At 37.7% G+C, this 12,526-nt stretch overlaps 1 protein-coding gene across 3 annotated transcripts in view; it reads right to left on the minus strand.

Annotated features, from left to right (window-relative positions):
* Window positions 1–12,526, minus strand: part of grid2ipa (glutamate receptor, ionotropic, delta 2 (Grid2) interacting protein, a) — an 87,000-nt gene that overhangs the window by 58,334 nt on the left and 16,140 nt on the right. The window contains exon 1 of one of the 3 annotated variants that reach the window (XM_028454304.1): window positions 6,765–6,866. The exons of the other annotated variants lie outside the window; for them this stretch is intronic. Within the exon in view, the coding sequence (XP_028310105.1) occupies window positions 6,765–6,781 (17 nt within the window). The 5' untranslated portion in view covers window positions 6,782–6,866. Of the gene's footprint in view, window positions 1–6,764; window positions 6,867–12,526 lie in introns of those variants that run through there. 3 annotated transcript variants of the gene reach the window in all.

Raw genomic sequence — 12,526 nt, forward strand, 5'->3', positions numbered from 1 at the left:
AACACCAACGAAGAAGACGCCAAAGTAACACGAGAGCAGCACAGAAGCTGCGTTGTTTACATTGTTGGTCGGCAAATGTTAATGTTAAAATGATAATAATATTATTAATAATAACATGCCTTGTGACACTTTTTTCCCCATCTGGTTCCGTTTGTCACAGTAAAATCAACTGTTTTTAAAGCCATATTTTTGTATTATTAAAAACGCATTGCACCGTAGTAATTTAAATAAAACTACTAGATACTTTTTATCACTCACACGATTCAAAGTCTAACACTTTGTTAAATGTTACAGAATGGTGTTTATACTGTTTATTTAATGCCTGCTATCTGAAAGACCTTAGAAATAAAATGGTCAAATCATATTTCGGTTGTTTTTTGGGAGTTGATATACATGTAATTGAATGCATGAGATGGGCATATGATATCACATCATTTCGATTGCAGGCTTGTGAATCAAATCGAATCGAAATCGTATCGTGACAGGCGTAGTGATATCGGCAAACATCGTATCGTCGTCCAAACATATGGGCATTGCATTGTATCGTGATGAGGCTGGTGATTTACACCCCTACACTATAGCTGCAGTATGTAGGGCTTTTTTTGGCTTTTATTTGGTCAAAAATCCATAATTATCTTTGAGAATTTTGTAATTCAAAGTGTTCTGAGTAGACACTAATTTATCTCTTGACCCTGTATAATAAGTTTAGAAATCCAGGAGCATGATGCAACTTTTCAGCCAACCAGAAATCTTTTTACAAACACAGTGCTCAATGAGCTGTTTTTGGGGTGTTACTATTGGCTGCTTGACAAAAGTCGTTGCGCGTTCATGTCTTATGTTGTAAAGTACAATGGCGGACATTCCAGTAGGAGAAGTCTCCATTGCAGAATTAGACCAATGTGAAGAAGCAACAAAATGAAGGCACACACATACTTGAGTGGAACGGAATACTCGCAGGCTGCCGTGAGTCCTCGTGGACCTCCGTAGGGTCTCTATTGAGAAAAACGTTGCTAAGAGCTCCACAGTTGTGCGCGTTCATAAGGATACCAGTAAGGGACCATAGGTTTTGAAAGAGGGAGGAGGGCGTTTCTATACAAGGCTCATTATTCTACATACTGCAGCTTTAAAATAGTAAAAACTAACACTTCGGTTGTAATTAACAACTGCAAAAATGTTTCAATTGTTGTACTCTGTATCATCAACTGCAATATATTGAATTATTTACAAAAGAAAAACTATCCTGAAAGGAGTACTAGCTAAAACTTATTCTCTGAGATCATCAAGCTTTCGATATACAGTTTAATCACATACTGTACTAGTTTGATTAGCCGCGTGTCGTGAAAAAGTCACATACAGAACTGTACACCTACATCCAAAGGAAACTGGATACATGTCATTGTAACTAGGGTGAAAGAAGACATCTTTCATTAGAAGATCGAGGTCAGAGGCCCAATCTAAACTCAGGGATTTATTCCCTCCATAAACAGGTCAGACCCTGAGACAGCTGACACCAAAAGCTCCACAAGGAGAGTCAAAGACACATTAATGCTGTGTATCTGAAACATTCAGACACACTATTACATTCACCCAGCCCCACAGTAAAAAACTTAAGCGTAATCTTTGATACTGACTTATCTTTTAACTGTCATATTAAGCAAATCACAAGGACAGTGTTCTTCCACCTCTGTAATATCTCTAAAATCAGAAATATCTTGGCCCAGAGTGATGCTGAAAAACTAATCCATGCATTTGTTACATCTAGACTAGATTATTGTAACTCCCTACCGTCAGGATATCCTAGTAACTAACTAAAAAGTCTCCAGTTATTTCAGAATGCTGCAGCTAGAATACTAACAGGTACTAACAGGAGAGAGCATATTTCTCCAGACTTGGCTTGCTTTCATTGGCTTCCTGTAAAATCTAGAATAGAGTTTAAAATCCTCCTGTTAGCCTACAAAGTTCTACATGATGAAGCTGTACTTTAAAGACCTGTTAGTACCCCATCGTCCGGGCAGAACACTCTGTTCTCAGTCTGCTGATCTTCTGGAAGTTCCTAAAGTGTCTAGAAGTAGAACAGGGAGCTGAGCATTCAGCTACCAGGCGCCTCGCCTTTGGAACCAGCTCCCAGTCTTAGTATGGTAGGCTGCTACTCTCTCCACCTTTAAGGCTAAACTCAAAACCTACTGATTTGCTAAAGCATAAACCGTATGATAGCGTTAACCTAACCACTAGGAACGAAGCCTTAAACCTAAAAATAAGAACTAAAAACTAAGATTATATAGTAGAACACCAACATTATATTCAAACACAATCCACATAGCTCTAATGAGCTACAATGTGTGAAGTCCAGTCAGATAAAGTAGTGATGGGTTGTCGCGAACCCTCCACTTCTGAACCTCATTGCATAACCCATCACACTGCTCACACTGCTTACACACCATGTACACTGATGTCCACCCCATATTCATTCTAATTCTACTGTAATGTGTAGGAATGTCATTTTCGGGTAGTATAAAAAGCCAAGTTCTCAAGTTTTGAAAATTTGTTACATTTTCTGGCGCCCGCTACTATGGGGTGCCAAGTGTAAAAATTTATCTCACTTTTCTCATATTTAGCACATTTTCCTACATTTAACACAACATTTAACCACATATATAGAGGTAAAAAAGCATTAAATCTAAATATTTAAATCTAAATCTAAATGTTAAATTTATATCTAAATATTTAATCTAAATCAAAATTTTAAATCTAAGTCTAAATATTTAATCTAAGTCTAAATATTTAATCTAAATCTAAATGTTATATATCATCTAAATGCTTAACCTTATATCTAAATGTTAAGTTAAATCTTAATATCAAATTTAAATCTAAATGTTAAATCTAAATGTTGAACCTAAATGTTTCGCACATATGCTAATTGATCCCGCCCCTTGTAACCTCAAGGGGCACTGTTGTGTTGGGAATGTAATGTGGAGCGCAGCTCGTACATCTGCCATGACCGCACGCTCAATCTTCGCCGCCGGGAGAGAACCAGTTATACATATCACCCAGGCAGGCATCAGTGAAAAGGCGTGTGGAAGCGGCTGTGTGTGTCTCTGCTTGTGTATTGGTTGAGGTTACAAGGGCCGGGGTCAATTAGCATATGTGTGAAACATTTAGGTTCAACATTTAGATTTAGATTTAAATTTAGATTTAAAATTTAACATTTAACATTTAACATTTAGATTTAGATTTAAACATTTAGATTTAGATTTAAACATTTAGATTTAACATTTAGATTTAGATTTAATATTTAGATTTAACATTTAGATATAAGATTTAGCATGTAGATATGATATATAACATTTAGATTTAGATTTAAAATTTAGATTAAATACAGAAATAGATTTAACATTTCGACATACCAGATACCATTTAGATTTAGTTTTAAATGTTTAGATTTAATGCTTTTTTTACCTCTATATATGCAGTTAAATGTTGTGTTAAATGTAGGAAAATGTGCTAAATATGAGAAAAGTGAGATAAATAATGAAAATGTATTAGCTACAACTTTTATACTAAATTTTTACACTTGGCACCCCATACGCTACGAGCCGTTCCACCACCCCAACAAAGCTCCAGTAGTACTTAGTGAATAAATTAACTATATCTTATGGGAAACACGCACGCATGCACGCAAATTACAATTATTTTTTATCCTCAGAAAATCAAGTACAATTGCGTTCTCAATTACTTAAGTTCAATTACAATTACAATTCACTCAAAACAAATGTCTTCATCTAATTTATTTCCAATCTATTTGTTGTCTTGTTAGGCTTCCTAATCAATGAAAATATAGGTTTTAATATTTTTTGTGTGGCTGTCTTAATGGTAAAATGTGGGAAAGATTGATATGAAACATTTTAATAATTGTTAACTATATACAATATGTGTAGAACTGTACATAAAACTGTAACATGGTTCCCCAGTTTTGCGTTAAATTATACTGTATGGCATGTATAATTCATGGAAATTACAATAACAAAGTCAATTATCTGAATTCAATTACAAATTAATTACGATTATGACAGCAACAGATTTTTAAAATTACAACTACAATTACGATTAAAGCTGCAAGCAGGTTTGAACGGGCCCTCACAACCACACATGTTGGGAAGTGGCGAGGTGTGTTGTATGTCGGGGTGTAGCAGAAATGTTAAAGTGTTGACCATAGCTGACCATTTTCAAGGATTACCTAACAAACTTTCCTGCAATGTTCTGTGCAAATATAATGCCTATGATTTCCTTTTACCAGTAGGTGAGGCTATGACTATGAATGGTGGTTGTGTTAAACCATAACTAATTTTTTTGGCATACAAATGAAAGCTGCTATAATTAATTAGCATCTGCTTAGCTCTACAAACTGTTAATACCTTCCATAAGTGTAGCACATCATCCAAGTAAACAGGCTGCTAAGAGGAATATTTCTTTTCTATTTATCTATAAAGATACAACTTCATAATCAAGATTGCTTTATAACACAACCAAATGAACATGTATGTTTAAAATAAAAAAAATATGAATGTATGAAGTACTTCAACAGTGCAGTGTTGGATGCAAGATGTATCTCTCTATAAAAGCAAGGAATCTCTGTCTGTCTGTGATGATGATGTCATCACTGTAGAGAGTAATGATGTCATAATTCTGCAGAAGTTCCACAGTGATGATGTCATCAGTGCCAGCTGGGAGCAAATACAATTTTCAAGGGGGCGCCATTGAGTCATTTTGCCATTCACATGTCCAATTCCCACAATTTAACCAGTCCTAATATGCGTTAAAATTTTCATGAGTTTGTGAACGTGTTTAGGCCCTCAAAAATGCAATCACTTTTTTGTAAGAATAATAAAAACGAAATGCATTACAATAGGGTCTTCAGGCCCTAACTAGAACTGCAAGCAGTTATGAAAGGGGGCGAAGCCTTCCCGCGCGACTCAGCCCCCAGGTTTTGCAGAGCCCATGGAAGTACGTCAGGAAGGATGACGGGCTTGGGGCGATCAGGCAAGTCTGGAGGTTGTATGTGCAAATGTTGGTGGAAATAGAGCTTAAACACTAGGAGTAATTCGAAAAAGTAGGTCTTTGATGTGTAGTGACTTACAGAGAGCAATATGCCGAGGGAGTGGGCATGGCCTATGTCAGAAGATGCGACTATTTAGGGAACACGTGGATCTAAAGTTTATGAAGATGTGATGTAAAATGTGAATGTTAAGACCAAAATGCGTTGGCACCCATTATAGCGTCACCTAGTGCCGCACTTTTTGGCTCATACCCCCACAGTCACATGCCAACCAAAGATCTCAGATTTGGTGTTGTTAGCATTTATTTTGACCGAGATATGCAACAGTTTGCATTTTTATAGCTAGCTAGAAAACTGAAATCGTTAATAATTTGCGCAGACTCTACGTGCCACGTTTCATGCTGATTGAGCAAAACCATATGAAGGAGTTAGAAAAAGTAGGTTTTCCCAAGCGGAAATGGGTGTGGCCAAGCTCAGGCGATTCAATGCTATTCAGGAAATCTGTGGATATGACGTTTTTGAATGTGCGACATATGGTGTGGTAGTTATAGGCCAAAACGCATTGATCTTGGTTATAGTGCCAAATGCTGGCGGACAGAGTTTTTGTGTCCAAGGTACGCTTTTACCTACGGAAAAATAAAAATAAAAATCAGAACAAAACAATAGGTTTCCCAGCATTGCTGGTCCTGGGAACCGCGTATGCGTACATATCGTATGCGTACATATCGTATGCGTACATACCGTATGCGTACATAGCGTATGCGTACATACGCAGTTCCCAGGCCCCATGAGCTTGGCCCCCTAATTACGCCATAATTGTAATTATCTATCAGTTACAGAATTACAATTGTAATAGACCCCAACCCTGATGGAAACAGCTTAACTAAAAAGGCTTGATTGAAAGACTCAAAGTCATGGTCACAAATTGTGACTAATTACTGATCACTACCTATTCAATGGTAATTATCAAAGTAATCTTTTTGCCCCTTTAGTTCAAATATATTTAAAAATTTTTTGACTGTCTATAAATATGAAATATCACTCCAAAAAAACCAGAGCGCACACATTCTTAAAAACCCTGGGAGGCATTAATAACCACAGACCTGAGCCATAACACAAAAATAGTTTGGAAGCACAACAACAAGAAGCTCTGTTCACAAGAAAGTCTTTCTGGGATTTTGCAGGAAGTTATTAATTCCCATGCAAACAATGTTCAGTCCAGTGCGCTTATAGCTTATTAGTAGTAAATTGGACCAATCTGTTTTGTTGACTGCAGTAAGACAACACAGATAGAGACTAATGCAAAACTAGTCATATACACAGTATGCAATTGTTCAGAGAGGTAAGCAGAGCAACATACCAAATATCATTCCTTCTTTGTGGATACAGCTAATAAATCATGGCAATCCTGTAAGAATTTACACATTATTGAGCATTTTTGTGCCCCTGAGCGAAGGAATAGGATACAAAAAAGCTTTGACGAGAGGAAACAGAGAGGCACGGGGCTATGGATTTGTGTTTTACCTCTAGTGGAAGCCAAATTATTACAAAAAATAGAAATATTTTTAAAATCTCGAGGAGTGAAAACTACCTGATTGTTTTCCTGATGTTCAATCACAAATATTCTGACAGGAGAAAAAAAAAAAACTTAACCTAAAAACCACTATTAAAAATTCTCAGGATGCACATCAGAATAATGTTGAGTGCTTACCGGAGGCAGCAGTCCATGATTTCATCCAAGGAGGAACTTCAAAGCGAAAACTGCGTGCATGTGTGTGTGTGACGACCTGTAATGTGTGCATGGAGATAGAGAATCTGCATGTTTCTTTGTGTTTGAATGTGTGCGTATCTCAAATAAGAGCAGCACACTGCAGATGTTATCCATAAAGAAAAGAAACTGGTGCATCTATCAAAAAGTGCATCACAGCAGACAGGAAGAAATGGGAAAGAGGAGAGAAAGAGCCAAACTGAGAGAGAAGTCAAAGTGAGAACAGGAGAATCAAGATAGAACAGAGAGACGAGGGATGTGACAAAAAACCCAAAGAAAAAAACTGCAAAGGATGTGCAGCCATGCCATCTTTCAGGTTTTAATTCTCCAGTCTGTGCTGAGGATGACGAAATACAATATTCATGTATTTGGTAGCAAAATTCATAATCGTACCCCTGCATGCGGTGGCTGTCTCATGGAAGTGTGACACTGAAAGCTCAAGGGATGCAGGTAATTTTGTAAACTTGTGTACAGCTCGCACACGCAAAATGCTGAGAAGGCAGATGTTCGGAAATATTGATTTAAAAAAAAAGAAGCAATTTAGGTGTTTTGTCTTGCTCACTGTGTACCTATTGTTGCCTGTATGCCTCATTAAAGTTTGTAGCTTTGCACAATAAATCACAGTGCACTATGTACACTTTGGTTTCAATTTAAACGGCTTGTAAATCCCTCGTCTCAATTATCTTTGGTGAATATGAATTTTCCAGCCAACAAAAGAAGAAGGAATTATTAAAGGCAAATTGTTTGCCCTGTGCATTTTAGTATTCATAAGTATGTCTTTTGGCCCATCAGGACCAGAACCTTCAGACACAAAAACTGTTTCTTTCCATCTGCCACCAGCCTCATGAACACAGTCCTGGTCCCCCACTGACACCACCCTCGCCTTCATAAAATATATGTATATATTTATCCTTTATTTATCCCTATCCTTTACATTTATCATTATTATTACGAGTGCAGTGCCCGTAGAAACTATGTCTTGCTATAGAAAGGTGGGAGGTTAAGTATGGATGGTTTACATGGGAGCTTTATTTCTTCTTTAATTCAGAATGAAAGTTAAATCATCTTTAAACTGACCTCATAAATAATTAATTCCTAATGCACATTTACTTCTGATTAAAACACATGCACACACACACACATGCGGATGGCACCCCGGGCTGCTGCGGCGCCTCCACCCGGGACAGGCTGCCCCCGACTGACACTGTCTACCCTCTGCCCCGCCGCCCACAGGTTGCCTCTAACCTGGCCAACTGAGCCGCGTGACAAAGACTCAATCCACAGTGATGATGTAATCAGTTCTAAAATGTAATTGTAGTGATTCTGGAATTAATGTGTGTATTTTCGTTTCTTTTTTTTTTTTTTTTTGGTGTATTTTCATGCATTGCTGTTCTGTCATTTTAGTGTATTTTTTGTATAAATGTTTTGTATATTTAGTATATTTTTTAGTGTAGTTTTATGCATTTCTGTTGTCTTTTGTGTATTTTTTTGTATAAATATTTAGTTTTGTATAGTTGAGTCATTTTTATATTGGAATCATGTGTATTTTTTTTATCTTTCAGTTGTCTTTTTGTGCATTTTTTGTGTTTTATTTTAATCATTTAGTATATTTTTATGATAAATAGATACCGTGTGTGTGTGTTCCGTGAAATGTTTGAGACGCTTATAACCAAACTCTATAGTGATTGTAGCGCCAATCAGAAAAACAACCAAACTGCGCAAAACAAAACATAAAGCTCCAAACTACATGAATGAGTAAGTAAATTAAAGTATTATCTACAATTCGGCTGCCTTTTTTTAAAAAAACAAAAATCATTGTTTACCTTCGAACCGAGTGGTCAGAGCTTAACTTCCATGCACGGCACCACACAGAATGTGCAGTTTTCCAGATCGAGTATTGAACGGGTTGAGTTCAATACTGACTCGAGTGAAACAGCGCGTTAGTGAACAATTACACGGACAGTTATATGGTTTAAACAATGGAAAACGTGTCTGCAAAAGACTCACCAGTGGCTGACGGTTTCAAATGATCTATTCAGAGAGCTCCCAAACTCACTTTTATGCTGAGCTGTATCGCCGTGTTGGTGTGTTCCCGAGTGGAAGAAATAAAGAGAACTCTGGAGTTAAGAGGACTGGAGGGGTGAACAAGAAAAGAGGGTTACAGACTGGTGGCAGCGGTGTTCTTTTTCCCCACGCTCTCGGGTTGCCATGGCTTCCAACGTGCTACATCAGTGAGGATAGTGAGGATGCAAACGGGTGGGCGCCGTATGAGTTATTAAAAGTTTTTGGACTTTAATCTCAGTGTGCACTGCAGCCAGTTGCTAAGGATAAGAGCAGACCGGAGTTTCTTTTCTTCCTCGACGTTGCTTCAGTTGGACAGTGTCTCAGTATGTCGCTGCAATCATTAGTGAATGACGTTGTGGATAACGAGTTGCTAGCTGACATTGGGAATGCACAGCCCTAAGCCCAACGTGACACGACAAAGACTGTGATTCACTACAGAGTGGAATTGCCACCATTTTTCCATGGTGATGGTAAGGACAAAGAAAGTTTTTCTTTATGGAGGAAGAGGCTTGCGCTTGCAGTTAAAGCATGTGCAGATGGACAGCAGCTAGATATAGCTACAATACTCCCTACCCGCCTTAGTGGGGATGCATTAGCATTCTGGCTGTCCTTATCACCTGATGTGTAGCAGGTCTATAAAGAGTGTGCAGCTAAGCTAAATTAAGTGTTTGGGAGAAGAGAGTTTTTGCTGCACTTCCAGACTTTTGTGAATGCTAGACAGCGTTTACCAAAAAGCCATTGGAGGTCTATACTGCAGAAATTACAAGATTGGTGTTGGAAGCTTTCCCTGACTACAGCCAGGCGGCTATTACGATGGAGCGCTTCAGGAGATTTGTTGCTGGTTTGGATCCCATTCTTCAGGCTAAATGTCACGAGCATGGAGCTGCTACTCTAGAAGACATCTAGCTGTCGCATGTAAGTGGGAATGTGCACGGGAAGCTTTGAAGCTCCTTCCTCCAACCACTTCTTCCCAGGCTACACAATATGCTGCTGTTCCTGTCCCACAACATATGACACTGTCAGCTATGGTTTCTACTAAACGTGAGAAATCACCCACAGATGCCTCTGCTGGACTCATTGAGGTTGTCAGGCAACTCTCCCAGGATGTTCAAGACCTGAGACTTGAAGTTGCTCAGCGAGCTAGTCACCGCTTATCTCATGCTGAATTTTCCAGTCGCAGGCATGACTCTCCAGGTGGATGGCAAGAGCATTGTGGCAGGGACAGAAACCATCGTTCTCCATCAGCTTCTCCTAGTGTTATGGTAGTTGAGACCAAGACCGGTCTCGAGATAAAACAATCTTTTATTCATTCTTTAATCCACCCCGTATAATGACCGCAACCTTCCTTAATGTGACTGAGTGACGCGTATGACACACTCGTGTGTGTGTGTGTGTGTGTGTGTGTGTGTGTCTGGCTCCGGTTTCAGTTTGGACCGCGGAGCGCGAGGGAGATAGAAAATGATAAACTGATGATATTACAGCCTGTGCATCAGTATAGGGACACATATACTCCGCCTCTGGGTCCTAGTGCCTGCCGGCCGGAGAAGCCTGTTCTGTTTACCGAGCCATACTTGTCAAGTATCCCGTTTTGGCCGGGAAACTCCCGTATTTTACCCCTTTTTGCGGCCATCTTCTCGTATTAGTATTTTCCCATAAATATCCCGTATTTTAATGTAATAAATAAATGATTCCTTACTAAACTGAACGGCGTCACTAGAATCGCGTGAACTGCCACCTGAAATGGCCTGGCTTGGTGGCAGTTTTCGCGAGATTCGTGCTGACAGCGGCAACAAACGCGGAAACAACTCAGAAGAGAGGTAAATGAATGAAGACGTTCTGGTGTAAATATGTTGTGAAATGGGAAAGAGAGTTTATCTTCCTAAAGAGCAACAGGATGGGACACAGTTACACATTCTGTTAGATTAATAACTGATATTTTAACGTCTACCACAGCGGAAGTCACCATGAAAAATCGGCCAGTCACAAGCGCCACAAATATACACTGCCTTATAAAAGAATGTAAAGTCTGTAATAAATGTGTATAATAAGTCATTAGTGAATACCAGAGAACCACGAGTGTGCATGAGAAATTATAATAAAATATACAATGAAAATAAAATGTTAGTGTCTAACTTAAAGACAAACAATGTGAAATTAACAGTAAATATACAACGTGTTGACTTGTATATGAACTCTAATTATATTAAATAAACACATGTGCTTCATATACACATTTATGTTTTTATTTAGGCTGTTTTATAATTTAGGAATTAGGGCTGGGCGATATATCGAGATTCAAGATGTATCGAGTTTTCTATTTTGGCGATATAGAAAACTATATTATTTCATATATATTGTCTTTCTGGTAAGACTTTATTTGTTAAAATTATCAAAATTTATATCTTATATCACCATTTTGAGAAAATATATTGAGATATGAGTTTTGGTCCATATTGCCCAGCCCTAGTAGGAATGTTCACAGCATTTAAATGTTAATACAGGTCGACCTACCAGATTCTAATCACATAATTGTATTCAGTAAGTGGTTGACAAATGGGTATTTTAGATTTATTGTACACTTGTCTTAAAATATAAAGGATACTGGAGCTGGGTTGAGCAGGTGGGACGGCTCATAGTGGGCGCCAGAAAATTTCCCTTATTTTCAAATTCAAAACTTAACAGATATGTACCAAGGTTCGTGTGTGTTTAATAAGTCCGTGTGTGTCCGTGTGAAAGTCTGCATGTTTATACCTCTGTTCATCCACTCTTTTCATTATATCCATGTCTTTTAAGGCTTTTATTAAATAGTGTCGGCTGTAGTCCGGGCCGCCGCCATCTTGGATTATGTCGTCACCAGCGCGTCATTGACGCAAGTTGCACAAGCACAGAATGACTGAAATAACTGTAAAGAGGTCTTATATTAGTCTATTATCTTTTTAAAGGGGTGTTTTTTGTGGCTTTAGACTCCAATTACATTTATGTATATAATATGTTCCTACAATATAAACAGGTTCTCAATCAAACTTTTTTTTATAGTTTCTGTTTCCACTGTATCCAGAATAATAATAATCTTTCTCAACAAGAACTGTTGATTGATTTGTCACATGACTGTTCCAGGGTTTGAGTTTGTTTTATTTAGTTTCACATCTACCTGTAGCTCTTTGTTTTTTAACTTCTGACAACTTGTTTGTAGTTTTATTTCAGCAAGTTTCACTTTCACAGTTACAGCTGGGACCTCTGTAATTGAATATCCGAGTTACATTACAGTAACCAAATTAAACTATATCAACTAAGTGAATGAATAAAAATGGCCTGTGTAAAGGCTTTTTTAAACTAAAAAATTATCTTGTGAAATCTGTGACTTGACCTGCACAACTCAAAGAATCAGAATCAAGAATCATTATTTCTTGGCAGAAATGCTTTTAAACACTTGCTGTACATTCAGCTGACATAAAAATCCTGTTTTCAAATATGTAGAATAATTGTGAATTTATCAGTAGCAGTAGTAGTTTTAATATTTTAGTTTATTTTTTGAAGGCACCTTTTTTCTCCGTCAAATGTATTTCAAATAAACTGAAATTAAAGAGAGAAAGTTATTGAACTGTCGAACCTTGTCATAATTTTATTTATTTATATATTTT

This window comes from Gouania willdenowi, chromosome 8, assembly GCF_900634775.1.
Source record: "Gouania willdenowi chromosome 8, fGouWil2.1, whole genome shotgun sequence".
In the NCBI taxonomy this organism is placed as follows: domain Eukaryota; kingdom Metazoa; phylum Chordata; class Actinopteri; order Blenniiformes; family Gobiesocidae; genus Gouania; species Gouania willdenowi.